General features: G+C 33.7%; 1 protein-coding gene across 1 annotated transcript in view; it reads right to left on the reverse strand.

Annotated features, from left to right (window-relative positions):
- The window catches only part of LOC306869811 (tenascin-like), a gene marked incomplete at its 5' end in the record, with an annotated part of 44,183 nt that overhangs the window by 5,464 nt on the left and 17,364 nt on the right, over positions 1–21,355 (reverse strand). Inside the window, 13 exons of the mRNA XM_079416728.1 lie at positions 394–524; positions 1,735–1,878; positions 2,109–2,228; positions 3,616–3,759; positions 3,937–4,059; positions 4,866–5,138; positions 7,356–7,634; positions 8,445–8,717; positions 9,339–9,611; positions 12,546–12,818; positions 15,277–15,552; positions 17,309–17,740; positions 19,893–20,285. Coding sequence (XP_079272854.1) covers positions 394–524; positions 1,735–1,878; positions 2,109–2,228; positions 3,616–3,759; positions 3,937–4,059; positions 4,866–5,138; positions 7,356–7,634; positions 8,445–8,717; positions 9,339–9,611; positions 12,546–12,818; positions 15,277–15,552; positions 17,309–17,740; positions 19,893–20,285 — 3,134 coding nt within the window. The remainder of the gene's footprint in view (positions 1–393; positions 525–1,734; positions 1,879–2,108; positions 2,229–3,615; positions 3,760–3,936; positions 4,060–4,865; positions 5,139–7,355; positions 7,635–8,444; positions 8,718–9,338; positions 9,612–12,545; positions 12,819–15,276; positions 15,553–17,308; positions 17,741–19,892; positions 20,286–21,355) is intronic.

The following is a 21,355-nucleotide window of genomic DNA, read 5'->3' on the forward strand; positions in this document are numbered from 1 at the left end:
TAAATAAATGTTTATAATTAATGTCATGCATCATATATTATGTATTATTTTATTTGCATTAGAAATAAAACATATTATTATTATAATTTTATTATGATTATTATGATATTAACAAAACTGTTCAAATTGTGCCTTGAGACTTATAAATTACTAATGTATATCGGTTATATTAGTTATGTATGATGACTAACACAATTTAAATCTGCATGAATTGTATACAGTATAGTTAAAAAAAAAAATCATCACAGGTTTGTAAACAAACACGAGTTGATTTATGGTTGAACAATCCTTTTATATGGCCTATATTCTTATACCACAAGCTTAACGCGCCCAATAGCAGAAGTGGGTAGCTAGAAACATCTGAAGGTTAGTAGTATGTGAGAAATGTCTGACCCTGACATCGCCGTCAGACGCTTGAAAGGTCAGGATATATCCAGTGATGGAGGCCCGCGGCGGCGTCCAGGTGAGAACCGCGCTGTCTGTCTGAATATTACTGGCAACCAGATCACGCGGAGCGTCCACATCTACATAACAGCAGAGAAAGCAGATCACAGCCACAGTTATTCAGATAGTAAGATGACTTATGACTGAGCAGGAAATAAATGAAAAATGTGTGTACTCTTCAGAATCGATCATTAAAGTTTCATAAATTCAGCATTAGTTGAGAGAATGAGAGTACATTATTTTGAAAATCAGGGGAATGACAGAATTTGTAGTGAAGAAAAATGAGGATACATTTTTTTTTTTTTAAATAAAGTATAAAAAGTATCTCTCACTGATGCATTATGAGAGAAAATATATTTTTTTATTATATTTATTTACAAAATTGCTATTTTGACTGAAATGCATATATGTGGAACAGATTTGTTTGTATTGATTAGCAGATGCTTAGGCAAAACATACACTATGTTAACTTTTTGAACAAAAAATATTATTATTATTAATATATATATATAATATTTTAATAGTATTATTCTTATCGTTAATAATAATAATTTATGATGCACTAAATGATTTTCATCTTCAGTCAGAACATGAGAAACTAATTATATATTTCTTAAAAACAAAACAAAAGCTGTGTTAATGCTGCTTTTAATATTGCATATTTATTATTGTATATATTATTATAATAATAATTATATTATTGTAATATATATATATATATATATATATATATATATATATATATATTAGTAGTAGTAGAATTAGTATTATTATTTTGCATTTTTCTGATATATTAAATGGCTTTCATTTTCAATCAGGACACATATGATCAAATAACAGAACATTTCTTAAAAATAAAATAAAACAAAACATTGTTATTATTGTTTTTTATGATGCATTAAATGGTTGTCATTTTTGATCAGGACACATAAGATAAAATAATAATTAAGTAAATAAATTACTTAAAAAAATAAAACCTTAAAAGTTGCATTAAAGCTGCTTTTAATAAAATATTATTATTGCTACTTCTATTATTTATTAACAAATCTTGAAAATATTTTATGTTAATATTAATGCTGATATATTAAAGGTGTGTTTTGCATAAAAAAACACATGCAAAAAACAAACAAACAGCACATGTATAAGAGAATATCACTATATTTTTATATACTAATCCTCTCCGTTTGATGCAAGTCCTCCATATAAAGTGGTCAGTAAAGGTGTGCCGCTGTATTTGATGCGGCCTGTAAGAGGCGCTGGAGCAGCAGTAATGGCTGAAGCTCCTCTCACCTGTGGTGAAGTCTGTGGTCGCTGGAGAGCTTTTCTCTCGGTTTCTGATGGCGTGAACATTGACAGTGTATTGAGTTGCTGGAGCCAGTGAGCTCATCTCAAACTCCACCGTGTTTCCAGAAACCTGCTCTGATATCTGTGGCACTGTGCAGAAAAACACAAGAATCAGAAATCATTCTATAAAACAAAAAAAAAAAAAGAAAAATAACAACTGAACAACAGATGTGGGTTTATTTTGGGTTGTTGACAGCAGTGTCCTGCAGTCACACGCGATACTGAGATATCTAAAACTATTTCTGCTCTACTAGAGACAATGCAGACAAGTCAAACGTGAATAAATAAACCCAGAATAGAGCAACAGAGGAGTTCCTCACCAGTGTCTGCACTGTATGTGATCACATATCCATCCACGGTCGCCACGGCAGGCTGCCACAGCAACAGAGCCTTAGTGTCAGTGACATTGACAGCAGTCAGGCTGCGTGGCGTATCCAGGGCTGGAGGTAAATGATCAAATAACACAAACAAAAACGTTACTTTGTTACAGTATTATTTGTATTATAACAGTATATTTGTATTGTATTGCATTTGTATTATAACAGTATTATTTGTATTATTAATAACACAAGCAAAAACGTTACTTTGTTACAGTATTATTTGTATAAACTATACTTTATTTAATGTAAAGTATAAAAAACTATACGATACATAAAATAAATTATACTGTATATAATTTATAATAATAATAACTGCATACCTTTCTGAATACCTATATATATATATATATATATATATATATATATATGTATATATAATAAAATGAAAACCTTGATATTATTATGTTATAAAATAAATTATACTGTATATCATTTTATGTACCTGAATACCTTTCTGAATACCTATATATGTATAAATAATAAATATATTATAAATAATAAATATAAATAAAATAAAAATAATTTTGGTCATAAATTAAATTGTATATAATTTAATTTATGCATTTTACATATTTTCATACCTTTACATTTGAATGCACACACACACACACACACACACACACACACACACACACACACACACACACACACACACACACACACACACACAATAAAATAACATTATTTTGTTATGATTTTAATATAATATATTTATACAATTTATACAATGTATTATGTGACCCTGGACCACAACACCAGTCATAAGGGTCAATTTTTTGAAATTGAGATTTATAAATCATATGAAAGCTGAATAAATAAGCTTTCCATTGATGTATGGTTTGTTAGGATAGGACTTTTTTTTCTGGAATCTGAGGGTGCAAAAAAATCTAAATATTGAGAAAATCATCTTTAAAGTTGTCCAAATGAAGTTCTTAGCAATGCATATTACTAAACAAAAAAGTTGTAGTATATTTACAGTAGGAAATTTACAAAATATCTTCATGGAACATGATCTTTACTTAATATCCTAATGATTTTTGGCATAAAAGAAAAATCAATAATTATGACCCATACAATGTATTTTTGGCTATTGCTACAAATATACCCCAGCGACTTAAGACTGGTTTTGTGGTCCAGGGTCACTTATTTATATAATTCATACTTTGTTACGTAAAAACATGTATAAAATAATGACATGATGATTACACATTTATACAATAATATAATATTTATATAATTTATTTTAATACATTTGATATATTTTCATGCCTTCACATTTGAAAGTACATTAAATATTGATTTGTTACATTATATGTAATTTTATATTTTATAATATATATTTAGGTTTAGGGTTTTGTTTTCAGATCATTAACACTCAGTTTGAGCAATACTGATAGTGATGCTTATCTTAGAAAACACCACTAACCGGTTAAGTTACTAAACCAACCTGTTGTAAAAGTGTCGGACACTGGTTCGCTCTCCTCCAGACCTTTCACTGCAACAAGCGACACCTGATACTCCTCTCCGGGAATCAGATTTGTCAGGGAAACCTGAGACTGTGACCCGTCCACCGTTAGGATCATGGGAGTACCTGGATAAACACAGAAGAGAAGCAAGACTTAATGCATGAATTTCATCAAAGCAAATGTCTCAAAATTTGCTCAATGCCTTTTAATCAACTGTTTTTTAGTCTTTATTTACAACACTAGCTCTATTGTTTGCTATATTTTCAAGCATTCTTCAGGGTTTAAGAGGACCCGGCACTCGCCTCCTTGGACTGGGATGTAAGCGATTCTGTAGGAGTCCGGCTGGGATCGCGGTACAGTCCAGGAAACCACAGCTGTTGTGTCCGTGATATCAGAGAAACGAAGGTCCCCTAGAGCTCCAAGGCCTGTCAGACAGCAATGCAGATACAGATTTAGCAGTAGAAAGAAAATCATTGAAAAAATTGGGGAAATGATCCACCCAGGGTCCTTATGGCCATTAGGTTATGAAGTTAATTCAAACAGCCACTGGAAAATGGACAAAGAAAGACCACTGAACTGCAGGAGAAGCGGGCCTTTCCCTGGTGCAATGAAAAAAGGCCTAAAAGAAAGATCCATTAGTCATAATAGTGCAAGAATCATCCGCAAACGCTTCCATTTTTAACATGATCAATCATGCCAAAATCATTCAATTGCATTCCACAGATTTAACCTGGAGCGAGACAATGACAAAAAGAAGGCATGTTATTTTGACCATAAACCGACACACAGTCATTAGTTCTCAGTGCATGCGGATAAATGAACATCACGTTTTCCCCACAACGATGAGACTTGATGGTTTAGTAGTGAAATGAACATCGGGACACTTTCCTCTGGATGCATGAACAGACACAACGTTCCTTCATGAGAGCATGCAAGGTTAAAGTCAACATCTTACTTTGTGACGTTTTGTCTGTTAATAGTGTCTAAAAACCCACTTTTTATCAAATGGATAAGGTCATGCACCAAGCAATAAAATGGCTTGCGAACAGTATTTGCTGTTGACTTTAACCCTGGATTGAAATATATCGTGACAGATACATTTCAAATCACGGTGCATCAACCTGTTTAGGATGAAGAGTGTTACTCAGTTGTTAAAGATCGCACTTCCATCACATTGCAGCCAAGAAAGCCCCTGGAGTCCAGAAATGAGCGAGTTTGACAAGTGCAATACCTGTTCTGGCAACAGCAGTAACGGGTTGGGAGCGATGTTCCAGCGTGACACCGTAAAGCTCAATTTCATACTCAGTTCCCCCCAAAAGCTGCGTTAAAACTTTGGTTCTTTCATCGCCCGGCACAACAAACTCTCGAGGGTGGGAGAGCTTTCTCGAATCTCTAACTTTGAGCACGAATCGATCAAAGACGTCATCTTCTGCCGTCCAGGCCAGCCGGAAACTCTCAGGGGTGACGTCCGACACGAAAAGGTGCTCGATCTCTGGTTCTGCCTCTGATTGACAAGTAAAGGACATGTGTCTTTTTCTTGTTTTAACAAGAGTTTGAAACAGACTCGAGTGTGCCTGCCGGTCTCCACACATTCCACATGCATCAAGTATGAGTATAACTACACGTGTTAGTTAAACCATGGACACATAGCAGCAACCTATACGTGTCCCTTTATGACTTTTGATGCCAGTTACTATTGTAAATGGCATTACAAATCATGCTTGCCACTTACATAAGACTGTCTTTCCCACTTTACAGTGATTTCATGCAAGAAGTGGTTTACGGCCTCATATAAGACTGTGTTTCAATATGGACTGCTGGTGAAAAACTTTCCAAGCTAACAGGGAAGGTTCTGGCAATGTTCTTTTAGTAACATTCAAAGAACGTTCATTTCAAACTGTTATTGAAATGTTGGCACCAAAATGTTATTTTCACATTTAACCTGTTACTTGTTTCAGATGATTCAGAGGACATTCAAAAGTAATGTATCATTTGAATGTACATAAATTACTGATGTTATATATTACATTATTTGTTAAATATATACAGTATATATATATAAAAAACAATAATAAATAAATAAAAACAGTTTGATTGTTCTGAGAACATTCAGAAATAACTTAATGGGAACATTAGCACAACATTCTTAGAACATATTTTTGTTATATATGGTTTTGCCAGCCATTCAGTAGAAAACACAACTCAAATATGGCATCACAGATGTGTATGCTCATATTTTCTGAGGCAATGCGACCAGTGAAGCATGTACTGTTCTTACGAGCAGCACGAGAAACAAAGCAAAATGCTTTACTGATTGAGGAGACCTGGCAAATCAACAAAGGACAGTTTTGAGGAGGTAGTTGAGTTGTGTAGAATGTGTAAACACAGGACATGTTCATCTGTGCTTTTTATTGTTATCTTCTGGTTAGTATTTAGTTTGGTGCCTTTCTAGATCAGTTTGTAAACTGCAAAGGAATCCACACCTTAAGCATTGGTCCAAGTACCCCAGAGTGCAGCCTGGACGATTGCACCCACAATTCCATTGGATTATAACATTGCGAATCTTACTGGTGTAGACCCGAGCATGCGCATTCCTTTGTGTATGATTTTGTACTTGATTTGGCCATTACAGAAATATTATGTGCTAACTCTAGAATCATAGGCCTATCTTAATTATGATCTGTTTAGTAGCCTAACCATGGTGATATTAGTCAGATGAAGTCATTGTTTACAAATAAACTCTTGATGACAGCACCTCCTGGTTCTTCAGGCTGAATAGCACTTCATTCATATTTCCTTGAGGATCGGCAGGCAACGGATCAGCACTAAATTGGGATTTTATACGCAAATGACGCCAATTTACTGTATTTTAGAAATGGACAAACACGAACATAAGCAGCTGATTTTACGTTTTAAAGCACAACCGTTTTTTGTCATTTTTTTGAAGAGATGAGTTATAGCCTACTGTAGGTTATAAATTGCTAATAAAATGTTTTCATGGCAAGCTGAATGTTTTCTTGTTTATATCTTAATAAAATATTTGAGCCTATATTGATTATCTTACAGTTTTTAAAGGTTCCTATCTTTTAGTAAAAAAAAAGTGTCCGTGACATCAGATATAAAAAATCAAATTATTTATGCACATCCTCATTGGGTTCTAATCTGTGTACGGGATGAATTTAGATTCAGTTATTAACACAATATCGAATATTAAATCACTCAGAGCTGTAAATCTGTGCAATCATGAGCACTTTTATCGAGTAAAAGAGACCTTCTCTGTGATTAATATTTTTTATATATTAAAGACTATAACAACTACTAAAATCAGTAGTCACAAAATGTCATTGTTTCCATCAGTACTGTTTAAACTACAATATTTAAAAGATTTAATTTGGAACAAATAAAATTGTTATTTTAAAATGGGTGACCAATCAGAAGCAGCAGCTGGGTGCTATCTTGAGTGTACTGAGTGTTTACTGTAGAAAATTCGTCAGGTTTTTGTCATGGCTTTGTGTGTCTACTACATATTAACAGAGAGAAACTATCACACTCTTGAACATGTCTTGTGCATACAACCCCAGAAAAAATTGCAATAGCTGTAAAATATTTGTTACATATTAAAACATTTAGCTATTCAACAAAAAATAAAAACTATCAAGCTTGGGCAGTGAAAGGTTTAATGTGAAGGAGTGATGTGCAGTTGAAAAGCAGAGAGCGGTACCTGTAACAGCCACTGTGGTGATTGGACGAGACTGTAACCCATTCCCTGACACCCCGGTCACACTGACCTCATAGCCAATGCCAGTGATCAGGCCCAAAACATCCAGTACGGTCTGGTTCCCCGGCACTACGAACTCTTGCGGCTCCAGCAGCTGGCCAGAGTCCGACACCTTTACCTGAAAATGCCTGAAGCCCTCAGAGGAATCTGCCACCCAGGACACCCGAAATCCATACGGGGTAATATCCGAAACCATGAGCTTTTCGACTCTAGGTAATGACGCTGGGTTACGTGGTACAGCATTCGTTTGGGTCCCGTGGTTCCAGTGTTATAAGAGGGGACAATACAGGGTGAGGATGTATAATTGATTCTGCAGTGATTGCAAGGTCAAAATAGCTTGTTATTTGTCAAATGTTACTCATCAGTTTGTCAGTATTAAGCTATGATTGTATGAGCCTTCAATTCTTGGTTTCTCCATGTAAAATAATAGAGCATTCAGTGGGTGCAATGTTAATGTCATTAGACAACATGAGCTCAGACTGATGCAAAAATGAGTTTCCACACTGCAAATACTACGTTCCTTTCCTTAAACAGGGCAAGTTAAGTTGCAAACTGAAACTGCATCTGAACACAAGCCATAAGATATCTATTGTCTACAAAAGCACCTGAAACTAAAATCTCAGGTCACTGAATATAACGCAAAACCACAAGGAAAAAAATAACTTTTAAAGGTCTATTTACACCATGACCAATGTGACAAATAATCCCAAACCAATAAGTAAAAATTAAAAAAAGTATACTGTATGTATATATATATATATATATATATATATATACACATACACACACATTTGTATTTTACCAAGTACACACAAAAAAATCTCACTTGGTGTAAAAAGGCCTTTAGAGTTATTACAGTAACCATGTAAATTATGACATGCATGCAAGTATGCTAAATAAATAAATAAATATATTAAGTCACAGGCAGTTTCAGAAATTCGCTTGCAACTAGTTCTAACCGGATGCAAAAATGGTTAGTTCTGCCAAAGTTCTGATTTGTTGTGATAGAAGCATGAAAAACTTGCACAGTACCTGTACTGGTATTGAAGTAAACTGCTGGAGTTTGACGGCCACGAGACAGACCATAAAACATTATGTCATAAAGCGTAGAGTCCATAAGACCCGAGACGGTAACGTTCCTCTCTGCACCTGACAGCCTGAGCTCTACAACATCATGCAGCTGCTCACGGTCAGTGACACGAGCAGCAAAGCCATCGAAGTGGCCTGACAGTGTGCTCCAGGACAGCGTCAAGCTATTCGGCCGTCTTTCAGACACCACAATGGGGCCCAATTTAGGCTTCGGCTCTGGATGAATGAAAAAGAGTATTGGGTATTGTTACGAAACTCAACGACAGCTGAAACAAGGGAAAACTGCAGGTTTAAACCAGTAGGAATATTCTAAGTTATTTGCTTTAATGTCTATGAAAAGCATCTGTGGTTTCCAGTCAATTGCCACATCGAACAATTTCAACTCAGGAGTCAGGACTATATGTGTGTTTTACGTTGTTAACTAAAACTAACTATTAAAAATGATTTTTCTTAATTGAAGCTTAGCTAAAATAAAATATAAATATTAGATAAAAACAAAAGAGATGTTGAAGTTCTAAAAAACAAAGAATGTAATAAAGTAACTAGTAAACCAGTGAAAATTATAAAAGCACAAAAAAATATACAGAACATTAAACACACACACACACACACACACAAACTGGTTACTATTCAATTACTAACAGACTAATCTTGTGAAAACACATGGTTGGGAAGCAAATCAATCCAATCCTATTTACACTAGTCCTATGCAAATCAATTACATGCCACAGACATTACCTTGCAAACAACCAATAATACTCCCTTTTCTCAGGCAAGCATGCTGCTTTTTGGACAACTCATTATGAAATGATGATCTGAGAGCATGCGCTGCTGTACCTGTGGTTACTACAGTTGTCAGGGCAGCTGTGTTTGTGCCACCAAAGGTGGCGTACAGCTTGATCTGATATCGCGTGTCTCCTCTGAGGCCGGTCAGCACCGTGGAGAGAACACCTGCGGGCAAGGTGCGCCCCGTCGCCTGCGTGGGCAAAGCAGACTCTCTCACCTCGACTATAAAATTATCAAACGCCTTCTCTCCCGTCCGCCAGGAGAGCGACACTGTGTCTGAGGTAATGTTTGAAACAACTAGCCCAGACAAGTCAGGCTCGGCCGCTACAGGAGGGAAAAAGCCAGCCATGACGATTCGTTTAGTGTCTCTTTCTCTTTCGTTCTGTCCATGCTAGCTTGGTTCCTAACTGACAGACAGCCTTGGTTAAAGGGATAGTTCACCCAAAAATCATTCACTCAACCTCATGTCGCCCAACTAACAGAGAACGTTCAGAACTTTGGCTAATCCAGATTTTTTCAAACAAACATTCTTCCAGTAACATTAATAGAGTGTTCATTCAAAGTTATCTGGTCTTTAATAATGTACTCAATTCAATTCAATAAAAACTAAATTAATTATACAACATTCATGGATTTTTTTTTTTTAATTGGACATTCATTCAACATTTGTTAAATGTTACTTGTTTCAAAACAATCAAAGAACATTCAATGATAACGTTTCCATAATGTTTTGCAAAATGATAAAATGGAATGTTAAAAAAGGCCTGGATGTTTTGAACATTGTGAATGTTTTCATAACTTAATGGGTATGTTAACAAAACATTGTGAGCACTTATTTTTTTTGCAGGTAAAGTTGAGCATACATCTTGTGCACTATTTTCCCCACCTAAATATATATATATATATATATATATATATATATATTCTAAGATTGTTCTACTAATGTTCCAAAAAAGTTATGAAAATGTAAATTTTTTAAACGTTTTAAAAATGTTTCTTGGTTATGCGAACATTCCATTTTCTCATTTTGCATTATTAGAATGTTAATTTTGAATGTTCTCTGAACGTTCTGAAACAAGTTACATTTAAAAGCATTAGATGACCATCCAACTAATTTTAAAAAAAAAACATGAATGTATAAATGAAGTTTTTGTGCTAATATTTTGAGAACATTATTGGATAACTTTGAATGAACGTTCTATTAACGTTATGAAAACGTAATTTCTGAATGTTCTCTGAATATTCAAAACATCCAGTGTTTTAAATGTTTACATGTTTTTCTTGGTATTGTGAATGTTAAGGGAACATTTCATTTAATCAATTTGCAAAAATTACGGGAACATTACTGTTAAATGCTTTCAAAAAGCACTATAAAACTACTGCATACAACTTGTGCACTACAGGTACATCTAAAAAAATTAGAATATCGTGAAAAAGTTCAGTTTTTCTTGTACCTTATTTCAAAAAGTGAAACTTTCATATATTTTAGATTCATTACATGTAAAGTAAAACATTTCAAAAGTTTTTGTTTTAATTTTGATGATTAGAGCTTACAGCTCATGAAAGTCAAAAATCATTATCTCAAAATATTAGAATATTTAAATTTGAGTTTCAATTAATGACCATCTCTACAGTATAAATTCTGGGTATCTCTTGTTCTTTGAAACCACAATAATGGGGAAGACTGCTGACTTGGCAATGATCCAGAAGACGAACATTGACGCCCTCCACAAAGAGGGTAAGTCACAGAGGGTCATTACTGAAAGGTGTAGCTGTTCACAGAGTGCTGTATCAAAGCATATTAAATGCAAAGTTGACTGGAAGGAAGAATTTGGGTATGAAAAGGTGCACAAGCAACAGGGATGACCGCAAGCTTGAGAATACTGTCAAGCAAAGCTGATTCAAACACTTGAGAGAGTTTCACAAGGAGTGGACTGAAGCTGGAGTCAGTGCATCAAGAGTCTCCACGCTCAGACGTCTTCAGGAAAAGGGCTAACAAGTCACTTCTGAACCAGAGACAACGTCAGAAGCGTCTTACCTGGGCTGTGGAGAAAAAGAACTGGACTGTTGCTCAGTGTTCAGTCCTCTTTTCAGATGAAAGTAAATTTTGCATTTCATTTAGAAATCAAGGTCCCAGAGTCTGGAGGAAGAGTGGAGTGGAGAGGCACAGAATCCATGTTTCTTGAAGTCCAGTGTGAAGTTTCCACAGTCAGTGATGATTTGGTCTGCTGGTGTTGGTCCACTGTGTTTTCTGAAGTCCACAGTCAATGCAGCCATCTACCAGGAAATTTTAGAGCACTTCATGCTTCCTTCTGCTGACAAGCTTTATGGAGATGCTGATTTCATTTTTCAGCAGGACTTGGCACCTGCCCACACTGCCCAAGGTACCAAAAGCTGGTTCAATGACCATGGTGTTAGGAAGATGAGAGACACCAGACCCAACAATGCAGATGACCTGAAGGCCGCTATCATATATCAGATATTCTAATTTTTTGAGATGTACCTGTATACTCCATGTCCACTGCTAACAAAAATATAAATGTTCGCAAACATTTCCATTAAGTTAAGTAAAAGTATGGCATATGAAAACATAATTTCTGTGTTCTCTGAATGTTCAAAATATCCAATATTTAAAAAATGTCAAAATGTTTTAAAAACATTTTCCTTGGTATTGTGAACATTAAGGGAATATTTCACTTTCCAATTATGCAAACATTATGGAAAAAGAAGTAACACTTAAAAAAACAGATGAAAATCCAAGCAAAAAGTTTAAATGTGAATGATGTATAAATAGTTTTTGTGCTAATGTTTTGAGAACATTATTAACATTAATAACTTTGAATAAATATTCTAACATTGCTTGAAGAGAACCTTGCCAGAACATTATGAGAATATTCTCTGTTAGCTAGCTGGGTCTTTGTGTGAGTAATAGACTTAATTTATACTTAAATAGGCACCAGATTTCAATGTGCACAAGCAGAAGGTAAAGGTTTCAGTGATTTACATCTTCAATTTTGCATGTTTCTCACACAGAGCTATTATATGACTTCAGCAGTAAGAATTATAGAGCTTGAGTTATATGGACCTATTTTAGAGAGATTTGCAACATATGAAGAAGGGAAAAACATACAGGTTTGGAATGACATGAGTATATGTGATCTTTGGGTTGAACTACTGTACTCCTTTAAGGCCTGATTTATCATGTCCAATATAAACAAACGGGGGAAAACAGCAAGGAAACGAGAGAATTGCAGTTACCTGTGGAGGCGACAGCACTGACGGAGTCTGTTCTCCTTCTCTTCACGACTCCAGTGAGGTAAGCTATATAGTCAGTAGTCGGCCGTAGCCCAGTGATTTCATACGACTGTGTGCTTTGTGACAGATTATATTCGACTGGCTCCCGCTGCCAGCTAGAGTCTATAATCTCCAGGATAAACCTCTCAATATCTCCTCTCGTGTCATTCCATGAAATGGAGAAGCTCTCTGATGTAATATTAGAAACATACAGTTTGCCAACCACTGGAGCGCTATCTAAAGGGAGAAACGGTTATTGGAATAGCGCAGTTGCACTTCCTGCACAATATGCATAATCTGCATGTATTATTTCTGTTAAACTGAGAAACTAATGACAGATTAGTTATAGGAAATATTTGCTTTTCTCCGGTAAGAACTGGCATGAATACTGACTAGTATTATGGATTAAGTTTTATAAAGCACCTCAATTGTGCTTGCCGGATTAGGTCTGTTTTCCAAACAGCAAATATTTATTTTTGCATGCAAGCATAACATGCTTTCTTATGTAAATTAGGTTTTATGATGATAACTTTTGTAATAAATATAATTAAAACAAGGAAATTAAAATTGATAATTTGTTGGATATTAAAAAACATACTCAGTATAGTAACACAGAAATCACTTAATTTTCTGTATACTGTACAGATGCTTTGTTACACTCTTCAGATCAAACAGGCCTCACTAAGAAAACACGAAAGCTGGGCAGAAAATAAAAGCAGAACAAATTTTAAAAAAGGATAGGAAAACAAAAGAATGTATTTTTTTAGTTATGAATTCTGAGGCTGTTTTGTTGTTTTTGTTCACTGTAGTGTCAAAACAGGTTAACAAGAATACTGTGTTAGTGCATATGAAGCAATTCACACAAAAGATGCATCAAGATTGGTTTCTTGCATTATTCCCAATCCAAACAATAATTAAAACAAAAAATTATCATGTTAAAGATTAGCTATCAGAGGATTAAAAGCCAATAAATAACTATTTTTTTTATTATTTCTTTGAAACTTTTTCTAAATAATTGTATTTATTTTTTTAAAGCTAATAATAGCTGAATAATTTATAATAAGTGTTTTATTTAGATTTTTAATTAGATTTTTTTTTCTTAAAAAGGTTTTGTAATTAACAAAAGTTTTTTTTTTACGTTTTAAAATTAATTAAAAATGTACAATAAAAAGAAATAATTGTAAAATAAGAAAAACATCCAATTAAAACATTGAAAATCTAAAATAAAATATATTTTCAATAAAAAGAAATGTTGTATTTATTTTTATTGAAAATATTTTATTTTTAGTGGTTTACCTGCATATGATATGATGATTAACCAGAATCAGAGACCCGTGAACGTGTGCAAATGTTGCTAAATTATTGAAATATTAACTTATAAAATATACTTACTTTATAAAAGATTTTAGGTCAAAGGTTTGACAGACAAAAAAGTTTTAGAAGCCCTGATATAGAAAGTCCTTAAAAATCAACAAAAATCAATATGGACCTTACTTATTCAATGCACATTGCTTCTATATTAAATCAAGAGTTGTTTGAAATGATGCAAGTAGATGATGGGATCACAATAAAGTGAATGAAATTGTATGGAAGAGGATGAAATATGTTGCAATCACTGCAGCTCATCAAAACTCACCACAATGCGGTAAATGTGTGAGATGGGTACTGGTGCCATGCATTTGGGCAGATGGATGAAATGGATGATAGGATAATGGTGGACAGTGATTACTGTTCAACACAAAGCTTTGATTTCAGTGGAAGGAAATGAATGGAAACACAACATATTCTGTGCACCAACGCAATCAACTTTGAGGACAGACCGACACAGTGGCTGGAACAGTAGAGGTGACAATCAGTTAGCTTTGTTAAAAGAAGTCATTTCACAATCAACAAATTATGATGGACACCATTCATCATTCTCAATGGCCCCATGCAACAAAGATGTTTAGATTTTGTGAAAAATTAAAAGGAAACGTTAAAGCATAGAAGCACCTGCTTGACACCACAGCTCCCAACTAGAAAAAAAGGTTGGAAAGAGAGAAAAATGAAAGAAAAAAAGCATGATAGATAACGAATGTCCCATCGTTTGTGAAAAAGAAGTGCACTTAATTGCACTAAATGTGCACTTTTAGTGTGTGCCAAAGCTTAAAAGTATATATATATATATATATATATATATATATATATATATAGTATATTTAAAAAAAAGGACTTGGAGATAATATAATATTGATAAAATATTAATGTATTTAGGATAATAAATTATTTTACTGAGTGTCAAATTAAAAGCATTCATACATGAAATATAGGCTAACAATACATTTTTTATTCTGTAAAATTATACATAATATAATAATTAATAAAATAAAGTGCATCTTAAGTGTAAGTGTTAGTATATTTCATATGTAAAACAATACAAATATATCATATGAAATATTAGTATAATATTTATGATAATTTATGAAATATAGGGACATTGTTGATAAGTGTTTATTAAATATATATATATATATATAACTTCAACTAATTACATTTAATATAAATTTAAACCATAATTCTAAATTCTAAATGCAAATGTGAAAATAAAAACATTACAATCAGTTTGCCCTGAAGTATTTCCGTAATAAGTACTGTTTAAAAAGTCTGCTAAAGTGCACCTCTTTTTCAGCAGGGATATCCAAGTAAGCATGGGTACCTGTAGCTGCTTGAGTGTAGATCGACCCCAGGATCGAGCCCTGATGCACTCCGTATAATGTAATTATATAGGACGTGTCGGGACTGAGCCCAGACATCCATAAACTACGTGCATCACCAGATACTGAAAGGTTCTGTTTTTCTGGACCTGCTGCATTTGCCACTTCAATCACAAAACTGTCAAAGGCAGAGGCATCCTCAATGGTCCAGGACACATTGAAGCTATCCCAAGATACATCAGACACATTCAGACTGTCAATCTGCGGCCTCTGCTCCTCTGACGGACAAAGAAATCAGACATGAGTTATTGTCACTGAAATTAATCACATTTGCATAATGAAATGAGCTGAACTTGCCAGTGCCACTGGCTTAACGTAATGACAGATAAAACAGTTAATAGATGGAATTAAATGATATGGATAAAGACATGAGGCACAGAGAGACGGTGTTCATTCGTGTTGAGAAATAATCATTCAGAATGATCAGATAAAACATTATATTAATTGTATCATGCTATAATCCCAAGGGGAGGCTTCTCATGAAAAGTTCAGAAACAATCCTGCAAGTGTTTTGTGGCACTAGACGTACGGAGATTACATCTCGGGTAATAACTAAAAAGTGAATATGAGTTTGATTGGAGAAAGTGAATTTTGAACAATATTTGATGTTTAATACTGTATACACTACAGTTAAAAAATTTGGGGTCGGTAAGATTTTAAAAATGTTTTATAATGAGTCTCTTCTGCTCATTAAAGATGCATTTATTTGATCAAAAATACAGTAAAAGCAGTAACACTATGAAATATTATAATTTAAAATAACTGTTTTCTATTGTAATATATTTTAAAATGTAATTTATTCCTGTGATCAAAGCTGAATTTTCAGCTTCAGTGTCACATGATCCTTCAGAAATCATACTAATATGCTGATTTGCTGCTCAAGAAACATTTCTGATAATTATCAATGTTGAAAACAGTTGGGACGCTTAATATTTTTGGAAAACGTGATACTTATTTTCAGAATTCTTTGATGAATTTAAATATCAAAAGAACAGAACTTATTTGAAATATAAATATTTTGTAAACGTTTTAGGGTTATTATAGTTAACTAAAACAATAAAAAAAATTATAATTTCATTATTTAAAAAATAACAACATATATATACATATATATATATATATATATATATATATAATATTTTTATAAAAACATTTATCACTTTTGTTCAGTTCAACTTGAAGTACTAAATAACTGAGTAAATAAACTAAAATAAATAAAACAACAAACTGTATATATATATATATATATATATATATATATATATACATATATATATATATATATATATATATATATATATATATATACATATATATATATATATATATATATATATATACATATATATATACACACAAAACATAGCTAAAATTAAAATTAACAAAATATACAAATAAAATCTAAATTCAAAATGATAATCACAAAATTATTAAGAGTATATCAATGTATATAGTTATAACAGTATATCAAAGTATATGTAAAATAACACTAATTTAATGAATAAAAGCATTAAAAAATTTATTGACCCCAAATTTTTCAACTAAATATTGCACAAAATGACACTTGCAAGTGCAACAGCAGACAAGCTTGAATTATCAACAGCGTTTCAGTTCTACTGGACTGCTTTCATTATAGTCATGGTAGTCCACATAAACCAAAGCCCACAACCATTTTTCAAGCAAACTAGGTGTGGTTTCTTGGTGTGGGCCCAAAAGTCATTCAGACTAACCAAATAAACCGAACTGTGATGTCAAAAGGACTTGGGTTTGCATTAAACACTGTGGTGTAAAAACACCATTTTTCCACCAACCGTCTTACGCCTGCAGAATTGCTCCCAAGATGATGGGATAGCTTTTACTTTTTAAGAATGACTTTGAATGAATGAATAAAAGAATGAAATTTGTGTTATTATGAATATTGGAGTTACGGTGGATAAAGGATGACAGTGGTTTCTGAAGCTCATGTCCATGTACCTGTCTTGATGTGAACATTGACTGGTTGGGATTTCTCGCCCTCCTTCATCCCATACAATGTAATCTCATAAAGCGTGTCAGGGTTCAGCCCATCTACATGGACCTGCCTGGCTTCTCCAGACACTTCAATAACACTGTCTTTGGACTTATTTGATGTTGAGTTCAACTCAACGATGAAGCTATCGAAGGCTCTTTCAGGAGCCGACCAAGACAGCCTAAAACTATTCCTGCTCACATCAGTGACGTTTAGGTCACCTGGAGGCCCTTGATTCGGGCCCTCGAGTTCATCACCTGAGGCTTCAGCTTTAAAATCCTCTGCTAAAAGAGTGGAGGTAGAGACTGATGGCTGAACCTCCTTATGGAGGCTTGGTAGCGTTGTTGAAACACTTTTGAAGGTCAAAGCAACAACATCAGGAGAGGTAGACTTTGGTGCTATAGAGGAAAGTATTCAGTGTGTTTAAGGTCAGAGATTAAAGACAAGACAAAATTAGCAGAGATTTACCTGTAAAAACAAGAGGTAATAATCATTAACTAACTGCACAATTAAATTATGACTATATACATTTTAATCTACCATTAATCTCCTGTTTATCCTGGGAAGTGGTTTTCTGATTTGCATGATAAATAACTGCAATTTTTTTCCTTTTGAAATATCAAAAGTACATTTTATAATTGTTTTTAAATATTATGATGGTTAATTATACTCTAACAGTAGTGCCATGAGGGGTGAATTCACTAAACAGCACTTTAACTTGTGTATTTCCTCATGTCTGTCAGGGTTATTACTAAAACCAAAACTAAAACCATTAAAAAAAAAATTAAAAAATCTGTTGCTTTAAATAATGTAAAAAAAAAAAAAAAGATTAACTAAAATTCACACACACACACACACACACACACACACACACACACACACACACACACACACACACACACACACACACACACACACACACACACACACACATATATTAGAAATAAAAATGAAAATATCCTATATAGACAAAAAAAAAAGTAACTAATAAAAATGACAAACACACAACGAATTACTATAACTTTGACGAAAATTAAAATAAAAAAATAACATACCAAAATAAAAACTAATTTAAAATGTAAAATAAAAACTAGGCTAATAGTATTTCACCGATATTAAAACAACACTGGCATTTGTCATATTGCACGCCAAAATTCAAAGAGAGAAAAAACAAAAAGCAAATTAAGCCAATTTCAGGACCAGTAAAAATTTATGCATCGTGATACGATTTTAAGGAATATACGAAATCCAATCGCACTGTGAAGTGAGTATTTAAAGAAACATTTCTTAGTGAATTCACCCCTCAGTTTCTTGATGTAAGCAAATTCACATGCAAATGATGTTACCGCTTATTTCAATCTACATGCATGTATCTGAAAACATCTGACATTAATGACCATGAGCCATTAATTGCTGAAGTTTCCAAGTAGTCCTCTTGAGTGGAAGTACATGGGATGCTTCAGGCTGATGGATAATCCATGCAGACCTCAAGATGTTTTGAGGAAAGGACATGCATGAAGTCGATTTTAAAAGTTTTAACAAGTCACAAACAATATTCTGTGCTCATCAGCCTTTCATGCATTTTTTACCACACGGTTTAGTTTGTTATGAGGATTAATAATTTTAACCACTGCAAAAATTTGTGGATCGTTGATCTCCTTGTCTGAGCCAATGAGCAGCTATATGCACTGGACTGGGTGATATGCGAAATATTCACAATATATTCACATTAAGCAAAAATGTAAAATACTGAGAAAAAAAAGTAAAATATGAATATCTCATTAGTAAAAAAGCATTAAAGTTCAATGCCTGAACCTCTGACTTATGGAAGTCAAGGATGCCTCTGCATGGCATTTTTATACAGTAGGCTATATATGTGTTATTTTTAGGCATTAATATGTTTGGTTAAAAATTAAAAATTTTATTTAAATATCAATTTCAATCAATCAATCAATCTTTGTCTCAGGGAAGTCATGGAAGTTCCTGCATGACATTTTTTATGAAATATATGTAAAAAAATAAAATAAAAATCAATTACATATTTTAATAAATACATATAATTTTAAATAAATATAAATTAAATTAAAATATTACTGTTTCTTTCAATGCACTGGTACATTTCGAAATGTTTAATGCCATTCTTCCTTGTGTTCATTTATTAAAAATAAATGAATAAACAAGATCTCTTGCATTAAACAAATTGAATTGGATGAAATAATTGTTAAAATTATGGCTCCTCTTATTGAAAAACAAAACAAAAAGTACAAATTAAATATTGTAAAAATACATTGTATACCATAAAAAGTCTGAAAAGTATACAAAATATGTTTTTGTTGTATCACCCAGCCCAAATACACATCCTGTTGCACCATCATGCACGTCTTTGTGCTCTACCATATGACAAATGGGAGCAGTTGCATATTGTATGTCATGCAAAACTTGTGTCATTCCATTCTTAAACCTATGAGTTTCACAAAATAAAACTTTATACATTTCTTAAAGTTGTAATGGTGCTAAGAGATAACTTGAAACCCAAAATAAAGATTATACCTGTAACTGCAACTGCTTCTAGTAGTGATGATCTTTGGTTATTGGATATTCCATAAAGCCTTACTTGGTACTCCGTGGAAGCCTTTAGGCCACGGATTTTAGTGTTGTTCACCTCCCCATGGAGATGAACCTCCTCCTTCCATTTCCCTGAGAAATCTTTAAGTTCTACAGTGTAACTATCATAGCCAATGTGCTTATTTGACTCCCACGCAAGTTCAAATCCTTCAGATGTGACATTAGACACAGTCAAGGTGCCAGTGGGATCCTCGTATCCGCTCCCAGAGAATGGGATCTCTGAGTTGTCGAGAGACACAAAGCTAATGACATTGTCATCGGTGCCTTTGGCTGAACCGAGCTCAGGAAATGTGTTTGCTAGATAAAAAGTAAAAGATGCTACAAGAAAAAAAACAACATATGACACGATGACATGATATGATACCTCGTGCAAATCCCTTAATTCAAGACCAATTATGATTGAATATCATCTTCTAGATGGTTTGCTTGGTTTATCAGCAAAAAGCCTCACACTGTTCCCTTACCAGGTGCAACACATTAAGCTTGCTGAAAATGAAAATCCACACAATTACAGCTAATTGGGACGTACTTGATGTTTATATACAGAATTTTGACCAATGAGATTGTATTGTGGGTGGGGCTTTCCAGAAACTCAGATTGACATAAAAGAGCTTCAATCCTTTATGGTGTTGCAGCTGGTTTGGACACAGTGTCATAAATTAAGACCAGAAACATACTTTACTCAAGTACACAAACGTAGATGTGAATACTTGACCAATGCACTACAAGAATGCAGATCTGTTGAACCCACTAATAGTTCACCCAAAAATAAACATTTGCTGAAGATTTACTCACCATCAGGCCATCGAGGATGTAGATGAGTTTGTTTGTTCATCGGAACAGATTTGGTGTAATTTAGCATTACATCACTTGCTCACCAGTGGATCCTCTGTAGTGAATGGGTGCCGTCAGAATGAGAGTCCAAACAGCTGATAAAAACATCACAATAATCCACAAGTAATCCACACAACTCCAATCCACCTTCACCTTGTGAAGTGAAAAGCTAGATGTTTGTAAGAAAAAAATCCATCAAGGCATTTTTAATTCAAACGTCACCTCTGGCCAAAATGCCCATATGCTTCCTCCAGTGAAAAAGTGCATCCCCCGTTTTCCTCTCACATCAAAATCCACCAACATATTTGTTTAGAAATATTTTGGACTGTTTCCACTTGTAAATGGTGCTTGATCTGTGCATATTTGTCTCCTGATTCAAATGAGATGCCTTTTTCACTGGAGAAACCAATATTATGATAGATAACTCGTATTTTAGTTAGAAGCAATGATTTGAAGATAAAACGTTAATGATGGATCTCTTTTTTACAAATTTGCAGCTTTCACTTCACCAGAAGTTAACTGATGGACTGGAGTGGTGTGGATTATTGCGATGT

Source organism: Barbus barbus (genome assembly GCF_936440315.1).
Source record: "Barbus barbus genome assembly, chromosome: 5".
Lineage (NCBI taxonomy): Eukaryota > Metazoa > Chordata > Actinopteri > Cypriniformes > Cyprinidae > Barbus > Barbus barbus.